General features: G+C 35.4%; 1 protein-coding gene across 1 annotated transcript; it reads right to left on the reverse strand.

Moving 5' to 3' along the window:
* Window positions 1-4,445: 4,445 nt before the first annotated feature.
* LOC149189410 (exocyst complex component EXO70A1-like) lies at window positions 4,446-10,573 on the reverse strand. Its single transcript, XM_089410222.1, has 4 exons — window positions 10,480-10,573; window positions 8,000-8,226; window positions 4,921-6,364; window positions 4,446-4,831 (listed from the first exon to the last, which is right to left on the reverse strand). The coding sequence occupies exons 1-4, from the start codon at window positions 10,571-10,573 to the stop codon at window positions 4,446-4,448; spliced, it is 2,151 nt and encodes a 716-aa protein (XP_089266348.1).
* Between the last annotated feature and the right edge of the window lie 2,705 nt (window positions 10,574-13,278).

A 13,278-nucleotide genomic window follows, 5' to 3' on the forward strand; every position in this document is an offset into this window, starting at 1 on the left:
TTGGAGATCAAATCTGAGCTGTATTGTGTGTATCATGAGGAGATAGTACTGAGTACTTGGGATTAGTATTGTACTATGTATTATTACATGATTCAATCAATATAATATACAGATAGTGTGGGGTTTTTAGCGAGATGCTTTCCCCAGGATACATATTGTGTTAATGAGTTTGATTGATGCTTCTATGTGTGCCTATGAATGTTTCTGCTTCTGTAAATTGATGATCAACATAGAGGAGATTATGTATTATACATGTTCCGCTTATAATTGTATGATCAGGATAATCTCTGTGAATATGTGTCATATTATTCAAAATTTCTACAGTTTCTATTGGCTAATACACTATGATTCATCACCCTTATTCAAGAAAAATCATGCCATTTGGGATACGGGATCGTAAGGGGGAAAACTTTCACATATGTTTGATGCCTTTGTCACTTAAGCCATTAACATGATTCCTTTGGTCTCATAAAATCAAGTTTTTAACCAAACAGTAACAATTTTAAGGCATACTCCAAACCCTAAAATATAAATATATCTATAACAATTTTTAATATTTTAATTTAATTTGATTTACAGCTTTATGTTATAAAAAAATGATTAATAGTCATAATCTTATGTGACTTTAATTCAACTCTAATTAATTTTAATTTGTTATTTTTCTCCTTTTAAATCCATGTCGCTTCTAAAGCCGCTGATAAGAAAGGTAAAGTGACTCCCTAGCTTAGACGTGATAAAATATTCTTTTTATAAATTAAAATGCTTTGTTTCATACTGATGGAAATAAATCCCCACAATATTCTAAAACTGGTCTGAAAAATACAGTCCTCTTTGAATGGAAAGGGACAACCCCCAAAACTATTACACATCGAGTTTCTAGTGCATAGAATCTTTGCCCCTCACATGGCGACCGGCCACATGTTCATGAGTGTATTTTTCCACCGATTAACGAAATCCTTTTGGATATGGCAACGTCTCAGAAACATGGCAAGTCCCATTCGCTAGGAATAAATGGTGACACACACAACTAGAAATCAAGTTCTAACTTTTATCTCGTTGGAGTGTGGACTGTGAAACCTGGAATCTTACATACCTTTCGTGAAAGGGACAAAAAAACATTTAGATTGTTTCTTAATAGGGCAGTCTAACAGTAGTCTAACTACAAACATGGGATTTTATGCACGTGCAGTCTAACTACTAGCTATATGAGATTTTTCAATTTAGCAATTTAAACTGTATTTTTGATCATTTTTAAAACATTTGATTTTTTTAGATCCCATAAATGTTTGGACAAAATTGACTCAAAAATTTCTAGTACATAGCACATATTAGCTTTGTTAAGATATCTTCTAGCGTGGATATTATCTTCTATTCGACCCATCTTTTGAAAGAAGCTTGTAAATTTTAAAACACATTAATGATGTTTTATGTGTTCTTGGTCTAGCACATAATTTGTTGAGCGTGGGGAAGCTCCTTGAAAAGGGATATTTAATTATTTTTAAGAACAAACAATGCATAACCTATGATAAATATGATTATAGTAAAATTATGGCCAAGACTAATATGCTGCAAAATAGAATTTATGCTTTCACTCTCCCTTGTGAAACAACTACAACATTAAATGTTGCTTATGATGATAGTTCCTGGCTATGGCACATGAGGTATGGACATTTGAATATGAAAGGCATGAAATTGCTATATAACAAGAAAATGGCCAAAGGGTTACCCCTTATTAGTTCTATTGATAAAGTGTGTGAAGTGTGTATGGTAAGCAACATAGAGATTCATTTCTAGTAGGAAAATCATGGAGAGAAAGTAAACCATTGGAGCTAGTGCATGCAAATATATGTGGTCCTATGCAAACTTTGTCTCTCAACAAAAATTAGTATTTGATTATTTTTGTGGATGATCTTACTAGAAGAACATGGGTATATCTCATTAAGGAAAAATATGATGCATTTGTCATAGTTCAACAATTTAAAGTTGATGTGGAAAAGAGAAGTGGTTATTCTCTAAAATTATTACGCACCGATAGAGGGGGAGAATTCACTTTTAATAAGTTTGATTCTTATTGTAAAATGAATGGAATTCAAAGGAAATTGACAACCAGTTATACTCCCCAGCAGAATGGCATTGATGAACATAAGAATAAAACAATTGTTGAGATGGCTAGGAGCATGCTAAAAGGTTAAAACCCTCCAAACATTTTTTGGGTTGAAGTTGTAGCTACATCTCTTTCTTTTCTTAATATATGCCCAAGAAGAAGTGTGCAAAATATTACCCCTTATTAGGTATGTTGTGGAAGAAAACCCAATGTTTCTCATTTAAGAATATTTGGTTGCATTTCTTATGCTCATGTTCCTACTGAAAAAAGAAGAAAATTTGATGATAAAAGTGTGAAATGCATTTTTATTGACTATTGTGAGGAGACCAAAGGTTATATATTGTACAATCCACAAATTGAAAAACTAATGATTAGTCATGATGTGTTCTTTGATGAGAAAGAAGAATGGCAGTGGAATCAAAATGTGCAACAACAAATTCCTAATATTATTGTACAAGAAGATGAATCTTTTTGTTTTTGCAAATTCATTCAGAAATCAAAATACTTCATAGGCCACATCCACTTCATCATCTTCTACAACTTCAAGTCATGTTTCAATTCCAAGTCCTCCTCCAAGAAAGACAAAATCCTTAAATGAAATTTACGGGTATACTAATTTTTCTTTGATGTCTCAAATTGAAGCAGAGCCAAGATGTTTTGAAGATGTCGTAAAAGAGTCAGTTTAGTGCAAAGAAATGGATGAAGAGATGAGAATGATTAAAAGGAATAAAACATGGGAGGTTGTAGATCCTCCTACTGAAAAGGAAGTTACTTGGGTGAAATGGTTGTATAAAACAAAGTATGTAGTTGATGGATCAGTACAAAAGCACAAAGCAAAGTTAGTGGAAAAGGGATATGCTCAACAACCAGGTATTGACTACAATGAAACATATGCTCTTGTTGCAAGATTTAATACAATCAAAATTGTTTTGGGATTGACAACACAATATAAATGGTTATTTTATCAATTTGATGTGAAATCAACCTTTCTAAATGTTGATCTGAAAGAAGATGTATATGTCAAACAGCCCCAAGGATATGAAGAAGCAGTTAATGAACACAGAGTCTAGAAACTGAAAAAGTCTCTTTATGGGCTTAACAATATCTAAGAGCATGGTATAGTAGAATTGACACTTATCTTTTGAAAAAGGGATTTAAAAGGAGTGAAAATGAACCCACATTATATATAAAGTAAAATGGTCATGATATACTAATTGTTTTGTTATATGTAGATGACTTGTTATACATATCTTCAAGTGATTTGTTAGTGGAAGAGTTCAGACAAGCCATAACGACTGAATTTGAAATCACTAATTTGGATTTGCTGCATTATTTTCTTGACATAGAAGTGACACAAATGAATGATGGAATTTTTATTTCATAAGAAAAGTATGTTCCGAATCTTCTTCACAAATGGAAAATGGGAAACTATAAACCCATGAGCACACTCATGAATACAAATGAAATTTTTTCTGTAGAAGATGGAGTTGAAAAGGTAGATGTTAGATCCTATAGGAGTTTGGTAGGAATAATTTTGTATCATACTACCACTAGGCCTGATATTATGCATGCAATAGGTTTGATTTCCAAATTCATGCAAAGTCCAAGCGAGATTCATTTAGGAGCAGGAAAAAGAATTTTGAGTTGTTCTTTGTGGAACAAACAATTATGGCATTCTCTATACTTCATCAAATAATTTTGGGTTGGTTGGTTATAAAGATAGTGATTGGGCTAGATCTCTTAATGATAGAAATAACACTTCAGGTTATGTCTTTGGCATTGGGTCAGGTGCAGTGTCATGGTGTTCAAAGAAGCAAACAACTATTTCATTGTTTTCTACATAGAAAAAGTATATTGCGGCAACAACGATAACATGTTAAGTAATTTGGCTGAAGAAAGTCTTATTAGATATGAAACAAGAACAGAAACATGGCAAAACTATTTACTGTGATAACTTGTCTACCATTGCCATAACTAAAAATCTTGCGTTTCATAATCACACCCAACACATTGATACTATACTGTGATAACTTGTCTACCATTGCCATAACTAAAAATCTTGTGTTTCATAATCACACCAAACACATTGATACCAACTACCATTTCATAAGCAACTATGTGGCAAAAGGAGAAATTGAAATAAAGTTTTTTACAGCAAATGATCAACGAGCAGATATATTCACCAAAGAAGTTTCAATACATGAGGGATATGCTAGAAATCACCTCATTAAGCATTAAGGGAGACTCTTGAGGATAATGCTTCATTATGTTAGAAGAAGAAATTGAAATAAAATTTTGTACAACAAATGCTCAACGTGCAAATATATTCACCAAAAAAGTTTCAATACATGAGGGACATGCTCCGAATCACCTCATTAAGCATTAAGGGGGCACTCTTGAGGATGATGTTATTGTTGGGAAACAGATCCAAGAGATGCGTTTCCAGGTATTCAGGAGTGTAGTCAATATACATGTTAGAGTGGCTCCCCCGTGTCAAATACGTTCTCAGTCTGACCAAGAAGGACCGATAAGCCGGTATCATCTTCTCTGCAATTGAAATCCTAAGCTCCTCCTGAAGCTCCAAATCCGGGACCATCCACCCAGAATGTTTCCTAAGCACCTCCTCAATTGCGAAATTGAAACCCTTGAATCTATTCTCCAAGGACTGCTGTGACACCCCACTGATCAGCCATAACCAAGCAGTGCTATGAGCTTCGAACCCTTGACCTTCTTAACAATGTAATGAAGATTGTTCGTGAGAAACAGAGATGACAGGGAAACATCATGGTAGAGGTTAGATTTCGCATCTAACTTACATTGCAGACTCGTAATAATCCATCCCAGTCTCACTGAGAGAGCAGAGGCTGGGCTCCCCAGTTCATCACCATGCCCATCCAATTCGCCAAACAAGTCCATGACGCTATTGGGCAGGCCCTTGGAGATATCAGTGGGATCATTGGCTGTTATGTTGGTGAGAGTCTCCTTGTAATCGGACAGAAAAATCAGATAATTCATAACATACCTCGTAAGCGGATGAATCGTACCTCCCGGCACCGGACTCTTTGAATTCTCTTCCTCGATTGCATTCTCGAACTCCCTCAAAATCCCCCGCGCCGAATTACCGAGCAGAACAAGGGTCGTAGACGCTTGCGTCCGCATGCTGGCACATGAGTCGTGGTCAAAAACGGTGTCGATGTGGGGCTTTAGGTCCCGCAGAGTCTCGTACATGTCGAGCACCCTGAAGAGCCTTTCGCTCGACCTTTTGCTCATGGCCACGGATTCACCAAACTCTAGAAACTTCGTCGTGGGCCCCTTGACGACCCCGTAAAAACAGAAATTGCCGATGTTGCTAAACCCGGCAAATATCTCGTCGCAGAGCCGTTTCTCGCTGGCGAACAGAATCCTCACCGCAATTCTCACGGCGCGTATCCACTTCCTGATCTTGATGTCCAGAATTCCCCACTGCATCTTCTGCACCTCCCTGGTACTGAACCGCTCGACTCCAATTCTGTTGAGACACCCTTCGATTACAGGCCTTCTGGTGAGCCCGTACATTCGTACGCACTCACTCCCGTACCCGTTGGCAACCATGCGCTTCGCTATGCTGCGGAGTTGCAGCACAGTTTCGACCGACATCAAGTCGATTTCGCAGATCTCGTTGGCGTTAGAATTACAACTCCGACGGCTGCTGCTGCTTTCATCTTCGCCTGTCAAACCGTCGTCCGACGAACCCTGTCTCGAGTTGCAGTCCTCATACGCCATGGTCGGCTCGACATTGGTCGACAGAATTCGGTGAAACTCCTTCTCAAGGCGCCCCATCGACATTTCCATGAGGCGGTGCGCATGCACCAACTTATCCGATCTGCTTTGAGTGGCGTTCAAAATTTCCATGACGCGGCGTAGGCCGTCCACAGCATCGAGATACTCGTTGGTTTCTTTTGGGTTGTTCTGGAACAGTGAGGGGTTCAACGAGTTGGAGTCCCAGGACGAGATTATTTTGTCGGCCAAAGCCAAATTGGTCTCCAAATCGGTCGATTTTCCCTGGGGATTGCTGGGATTTTGATTGCTCGGTCCGGAAAGGCGGTTGTCGAAGGTACTGATTGTGAGTATGTCTCTCGTCATGTTCTCAGAGGTGCCCGGAGATTTTTCGATATGATGTGCAGTGGCCACTGCTCTGTCTTCTCCTCCTCCCGCTGCTTCCTGTATCTCTGTGGACGTGTGTATATAACGATTATACGATATCAAGATATTGCCCGAATTCTTCGGAATTCGTGAGTACGAAATAATCTTACAGCCCGGAAAATCTGAATAATCCCTATTGTTTTAAGAGAGAGAGAGAGTCTGCGTATGAACAGCAGAATGATTAATGAGAATTGAAGCTCCAGAGCATCATGAATGAAATATGAGAGAGAGAGCGAGAATGAGTGGAAACGTGAGTGGGGTGCGGTATTTGAGGGAGTTTAGGGATAAATAATAAACACATGGATGGCTGGAAGTTGTCGAATTCTAAATTTGGTTTTGCGTGAAGAATAAGGTACCTTTCGCTCCCCACTCGAATGGTGGTTGCTGAGTCAAACAACATTTACGTGCTATTATGAAAAATCAAAGGTAGATAATTATTTTATATAATGAAACACCTGTTTTAATTGAATTAAGTGGCCAGCTACAGTTAATAACGTTTTTTCGTGAATAACGTTTTTTTCCTCCCAGTTGAATGGTTATTGTTGCGTCAAATAATATTTAATTGCTATTATGAGGAGTTAGTGTTCAGTCAAATAATATTTAATTGTTATTATGAAGAATTAAGGTAGATATCATAATTATTTTATATAGTTAAATATATGTTTGAATTGAATTAAATGGACAGTTACAGTGTTTAAACATATATTTTACATACTCAAATATGTCAGCATTTAAATATATATTTTACATACTCAAATATGTCAACATTTAAACATATATTTTACATACTCAAATATGTCAGCATTTAAACATATATTGCTTGCTTTAAATTCGAATACGGAAAAAAACTATTACATATATTTTACATACTCAAATATGTCAGCATTTAAACATATATTGCTTGCTTTAAATTCGAATAGGGAAAAAAACTATTATATAATCAAACATGTGTATTATATAGTCAAATATAGCAGATTTTAAATAATACAACAGATCATTCCCACCACACAACCAACACTCCCTCACAAAACACACAACCAATTTGTCTTTTTAATAAATTGATTAAAAAAAAAAATGTCATATGATGAGTTATGGTAGTTTTGACATGTGGTATTAGTAAGTCATTATACGAGGTCATAGTATTGTACCAGGTAGGTCATAGTATTGTCGCAAAACATATTTGCAAGTTAAGAATCTCCATAGTAAGTGGAAATAAATTTCCATGGTTAAGAGCCTTGCCATATATCTTTTGAAATGTATATATGTTTAACTCACATATTCATTTTTTCAATAATAATAATAATAATAATAATAAAGTTATAATTTAGTCAATTTTTATGATTTTCTTAATCTTGGCAATGTAAAATTTATCATGAGATATGCAACACCCTATGTTGCACGAACATTTACTTTGTTACCAATTTTTACTTGTTACTTCAATCTTTTACTTTGTTTAACATATTCTGTTAAAGAACTGAGGCTAAGAAGCTAGAACATATCTTGTTACTTATTAATTAAGAATTTAAACAATTTGTCAAAGAATGAAAGAAACAGTTAATAACTCCTAAGACAGTTACAAACAGTTGCTCATATGTTCCCTCAAAAATAAAAGGAGGGAGAACCCTAAGGGGGTTGGAAAAAGAATCAGGAATTATGTTGCCCAGATTTTCCTTGAGTTGGACAAAAGTAACTAGTGGGAAAACTGTGAGTTACAGTCGAAATGGTATGAGACTTGGCTGGACCGCAGTCCTGATGCCCAAGATACTGGACCCCAAATGGTACGAGACTTGAGGCTGGACCGCAGTCCTGATGCCCAAGATACTGGACCCCAAATGGTATGAGACTTGAGGCCGGACCGCAGTCCTGATGCCCAAGATACTGGACCCCAACAGAAGATACTGGACCCCAAATGGTATGAGACTTGAGGCTAGACCGCAGTCCTGATGCCCAAGATATTGGACCCCAACAGACTTATTGACTGTGAGGAACAGGAAGAGCTCAGAGGGGGAATCTGGACGTAATCTTACAGAGTTATAAACAAAGTAGAAACAAATATGTAATACAAGATGTGCTTAGTAATCACTAACTAAAATGAGTTATTATTATTCAATAATGGATAACTAATAGCATACTTATTACTAGATATATTTTTGTCTTGGTATATTGCTAAATATATTCTGTAATATTATGTTGATGGTTATATTCTGTCAGTTTATTTAAATTGATGAATCATAATCAAATAATACTGGTAGCTTTAAACTGTTCTAAGAAAATAACCCAAACTGTTCTAAGAAAATTACCCAACCATTTCGGGATAACATTATATTAGCGAATTAGAGAAGTTAATAGATGAACAATATCGGGCTTTTAGAGCGAATACTACATTTAATCAAACCATGAGATGCTTTCCTGATACATAGAGCATACAAACATTAAACCGAAAGGCATTCACTCTACAATTATAAACCTTTCTATAGATGCAACATAAAAAAATGTTAAATGTCAGACGCAAACGAAAGACGGTATTTTCATCATGGGACAATTATCACAAACCATTGCACAACCAAATCAAACCAGACTTATCTTTAACTGTACAAAAACGTTAACTAAATCGCGAGGGTTCTTTGTGGTTCTCAGTCGATTTCCATAGGAAAAACCGAGAGCCAACCACCCATGCTCCTATCTAATTTCCAAATCATTCAAGCTGTGAACATTGTTACTCATAATGAATAGAATAGTGCTAGAACTGACCAAACAAAGTAAAAAATTTCGTGTATGGAATGTTCTTGAATTATAACTTTAAGTTAGAATGGAAAATATCAAAATCGGGTTTAAACCCATATAGTCGGAGTCAAACCAGTTCATAGAGTCGTCCCATCTCGGACTATTCAAAGAAAAATGCACAATCCCGACACTGGCTAAAATTCTCCCGATGCCAACTGCGTCAACCCTCCTAGTCTCTGTGTGGCTCTTCATGAGCCTTTTTCTGCCCTCCTCAGCCTCTGCGCTAACCTCTCTCTTACCCGAACTGATGACACAGCACCTCTATGTCAACCCTTCTCTGTCACTCGAGATAGTTGTTTCTGCTGCAAATGCTCTGCTACAACCGATGCCTTCATCTCTCATGTGATTTTCATCCACCCTCTGATACCATGTCAAAATTTCTAAGTATTACCCATTAGAAATTTTATCTGTATTATCTGGTTTATTTTTCCTACTTGTTAATTAAGAACATGTTATTTAAACATATTGAAATAAACACAATATAGTCTCAACCATCTATAGATCAACAACTGAAAGAAATAGAAAACACACAAGTGACATCGTTATTTTTGGACAACTCGTCCCCAGAAAAACCCACTTTGGGAAAATTGGTGCAGCAACTCTGAGGGTTATTTTATTATGCAGTTTATCCTTGAGTACAACTGGGTGCCAAACCGGCTCACCCGACAAAGAAAATAATTTGGCAGTAATACCTCTCTATTCAGAAGTAGATATTCCGAAAATCTACCCCATGAAACCCTCTCCAGCAACCTCTGAAGCTCAGCGTCAGCCTCCCTAGCCTCAACGTTAACCCAAAACCCTCTGCGTCAACCCTCTGAGGCATGGCAAAGCCTCTACAACCCTCTGCGTCAATCCTGCTGCCCTCTGCGTGGATGACGCAGGCCCTTCTGGCCTCTGCGTAATCCCTTCTAGCTCTGTGTGGCTCCCTCTAGCTCAGTGACTACCTCTCTCTACTTCTGTGCTGGTCTCTCGACGCTATCTCTACCTCTTTGTCGAGTACTCACTGCCCCTCGCTACAAACTGATCATTGATTAGACTTTCTTAGCAATCCCCGCCATAGAAAATCAAATGACTGATCACTTTGGTGTGTTCTCCAACTAACCCTCAGGCCTCCTCTTATGCTTTTCATGTTGGTCCTTCAACGGCCGAGATTGCATCTCTAATCAACGGCTACGATTAGGTTTGGATTGATCCATGTCATTTAGAACCCTCTAACCCAATTTTATATTAAATACCCATTAATATTTTATTTTTCCTAAGTTTAGACTTAGGAACTCCATTAAAAATATTAATTATTTCAATATCTCCTAAACTAGGTAGAATCTGCCCAAACCTTTTCTGGGTCTTGGAGATGTCATGTGCTTTAGCCTCTCCACCAATTCTAATGGCTATAGTACATCTGATGCTACCCCAAATCAATAGCAATCTCATAGACACTCGCTCAGCTCCATCTCGAGTTGCGCTCTCAATGGTGTCCTTTGACTTTGCTCCCTGGGAAGCCATGTACATGTACTACTGAGAGGCAGACGAACACCTGTGATACTCTAAGACATAGAAACACTCATGGGAAGAAATCTGTCAGATAAAAACCAAAACAAAATAGAGGACTGACATGTAGCGTACATGTGTGACTGTCTGTGAAGTTTGCGCAATTTTCACTGGGAGGCTGGGACACTGACTGCTGGTTGTGCGCAAGGCACAGTCTGGGCTGTTAGGAGGCTGACTAAGTGCTGAAACTACATAATTCATAGTCCAGCCTAGCTTAGTCAACTCAATTCTACTTACATAAGTGTTGAGGTTGTGTTTTAGCTTACATAAGTTCAGAGATTGTGTTGTATAAAGGAAAAGTTTCAAGTTTCAACATTTTACCTTTTCCTTTCCTTTGCTACAGGGTCAAACCCAATGAGGAAATGCATAGGTTATTTATTTATTACATATCAGTTTTTGCATTGGATAAGTTTATGAAAAGTTTAGGTATAAATTTTTAAAAATCTTGATTACAGTTGTTAAATTTCAAGATTTAAATGCCAAATTTTTAATGATGCTAATCTATTTCTAAAATTAAAAAATAATTTAAACACTCTAACTACCTAATTTTAAAAAAAAAAATTACCAAATTAAAAAAAAAAAAAAAGCTACCATCTAAACTATTTTATTGCATCGATAGACAACGCCAGTTTTTAACAAATGTTAGTTAAATATATAATTTTGAAAAAATTAAAATAACTTAAAAATATATTTATATATATATATATATATATATATATATAATTTTTTATTTAAAAAAAAAAATTAAAATTTTTCGATTTTTCTATCTTCTTTTATTTGCTTGGTTTTTTATCACTTTTAATATAAAAGGGTCATTTGTATTTCAATATAAAGCTTAAAATAAATATTTTATTTATTTATAATAAATATTATTATTTTTATAATAATAATATGATTTTAAATTTTTGTTTATTATCATATAAAAATTTAATGATAAAGTAATATGGAAAATCATAAAAATTATATATTGATCTTCTTTAAACATATGCTTTAATAACTAAGCCTAACGATGCCTAAAGTCCCATAACACTTGTAAAGCATTTTCAAGAGGTGACCATGTATATTGATTAAACAATTTTGAAAGAGCCATGAACAAAGAAGTCCCATGGGTGGAAAACAGATTGAAAGTTTAAGACCAGGAGAGTCTCAAGAAATTTTTATTTTTTTCTAATTAAAAAATTCATTAATTTCATTAGAGGTAGAAAAATTACAAGAGTAGAATATTATAAGGTATTTCAAGGTTATTATATAAATTAATTATGGGGTTTGTTTTCGGGAAAAATATTTTATGATTTTGTATAAAGTAAAAAAAAAAAAAAATATCTTTAATAAGATCAGGGACATGTTTAGTTTTTGTGCAACCGTTTTTTACAAATGATAGATAATATATAAAGAATATAAAAATTTTGGAGGGTCCAAAAAAGTGACAAAAATGATCTTAGATACATTTAGTACAATCAACCATTAATTTAGAAATAGTAAGAATATCATTTTCAAATAGAAAATGTGAAACAAAATATGAATTGCCAATTAATATATCTTTGAAGGAACCATTTCCCGAGGTTGCCTTCACTGCTCTAATAAACCCTTCAACTATAGGGAAGAACAGGAGTGGAGATAATGTGAATCTCTTTTGAATTCCTCTTTTGAGCATGAAGAAGGGTGACCTTGCCCCATTAATTAAAACTACAATTTAAGAGACTGATATTATACATCACATGACCGATGTTACAAAATGTAAAATGAAGTCCACGCGAATGAGAATGTGGTGGAGAAATATCCAACTAACTTTTTCAAATGCTTGGATATATCCAATTTAATAATGATGGGTCTTAGTTTCTTTGTTTTTACGTATAAACCTTATTGCGATACACCAATAACCTCATGTATTTTCTTTCCTTCGAGGAAGCCAAATTGCTCGAGTGATACCTATCTTGAGAGATTTTCCTTTTGTCGATAGGAGGTGATTTTGTAAATAATATTATAGAAGTATACAAGATGAAATCTATCATAGTGTGTTGGGTTTTCTATCCTTGGTATGAGTGCAATGAAGGTAATGTTAAAGTTGACAATACCTTCCTAGATTTCCTTGAGGCCGCCAGTACCCCTTAAAGATCATTTTCAATGAAAACATAATAGCTAAGAAAAAATTCAATAGGGAGACCATCAGGGCCTAGATTATTACCTTTCTAAAAACTTTGAAGAGCTTTGAATAATTCTTATTTTACCACATTTTCCATAAGATTTTGGTTGTCTTCAAAGATCCATGAATCTAGGTAAGAAACTTGTCAAATGTAAGTTGATATCTATAGTGGCATGCTTGTTTTATTTGAAGAGAGTTTGAAATAGCTATCTCCCTCATTTGCAATGTTTAGGAAATTTTTAGCTTAGGTCCCATCCTCTCTACTTATTTTCTATACATAATTGATGTTATTTCTACTATTTGCAAAGCAGTAGAAGAATTTGGTGTTATTTTCACCTCCCTTAAGCCAAATTACCTTGTTCTTGAGTTGCCACTCTTTCTCTTTTTCTAAGAATAACTTTCTTCTCTTATGTTCTAGTTTAGTAAGCTTAACCTTTGAAGAGTCCATTAGGGAACTAAATCATTTGAAGGAAAGCCTAATGGCTATAGATTGTTCTACTTATAGTAGGAATCTATG

The sequence above is a fragment of the Pinus tabuliformis genome, chromosome 3_1, assembly GCF_031772625.1.
Source record: "Pinus tabuliformis cultivar Carrire ecotype Pingquan chromosome 3_1, CPIR1, whole genome shotgun sequence".
Classification (NCBI taxonomy): Eukaryota; Viridiplantae; Streptophyta; class Pinopsida; order Pinales; family Pinaceae; genus Pinus; species Pinus tabuliformis.

Bases quoted from the DNA above. Each gene is read 5' to 3' on its own strand.
- LOC149189410 (XM_089410222.1), bottom strand. From the start codon at position 10,573: ATGGCTTCCCAGGGAGCAAAGTCAAAGGACACCATTGAGAGCGCAACT. The intron at 8,227-10,479 runs GTAGCATCAGAT...CTTGGGCATCAG, and splicing joins GAGATTGCTATTGATTTGGG to GACTGCGGTCTAGCCTCAAG. The intron at 4,832-4,920 runs GTAAGTTAGATG...ATTGTTAAGAAG, and splicing joins GATTATTACGAGTCTGCAAT to GTCAAGGGTTCGAAGCTCAT.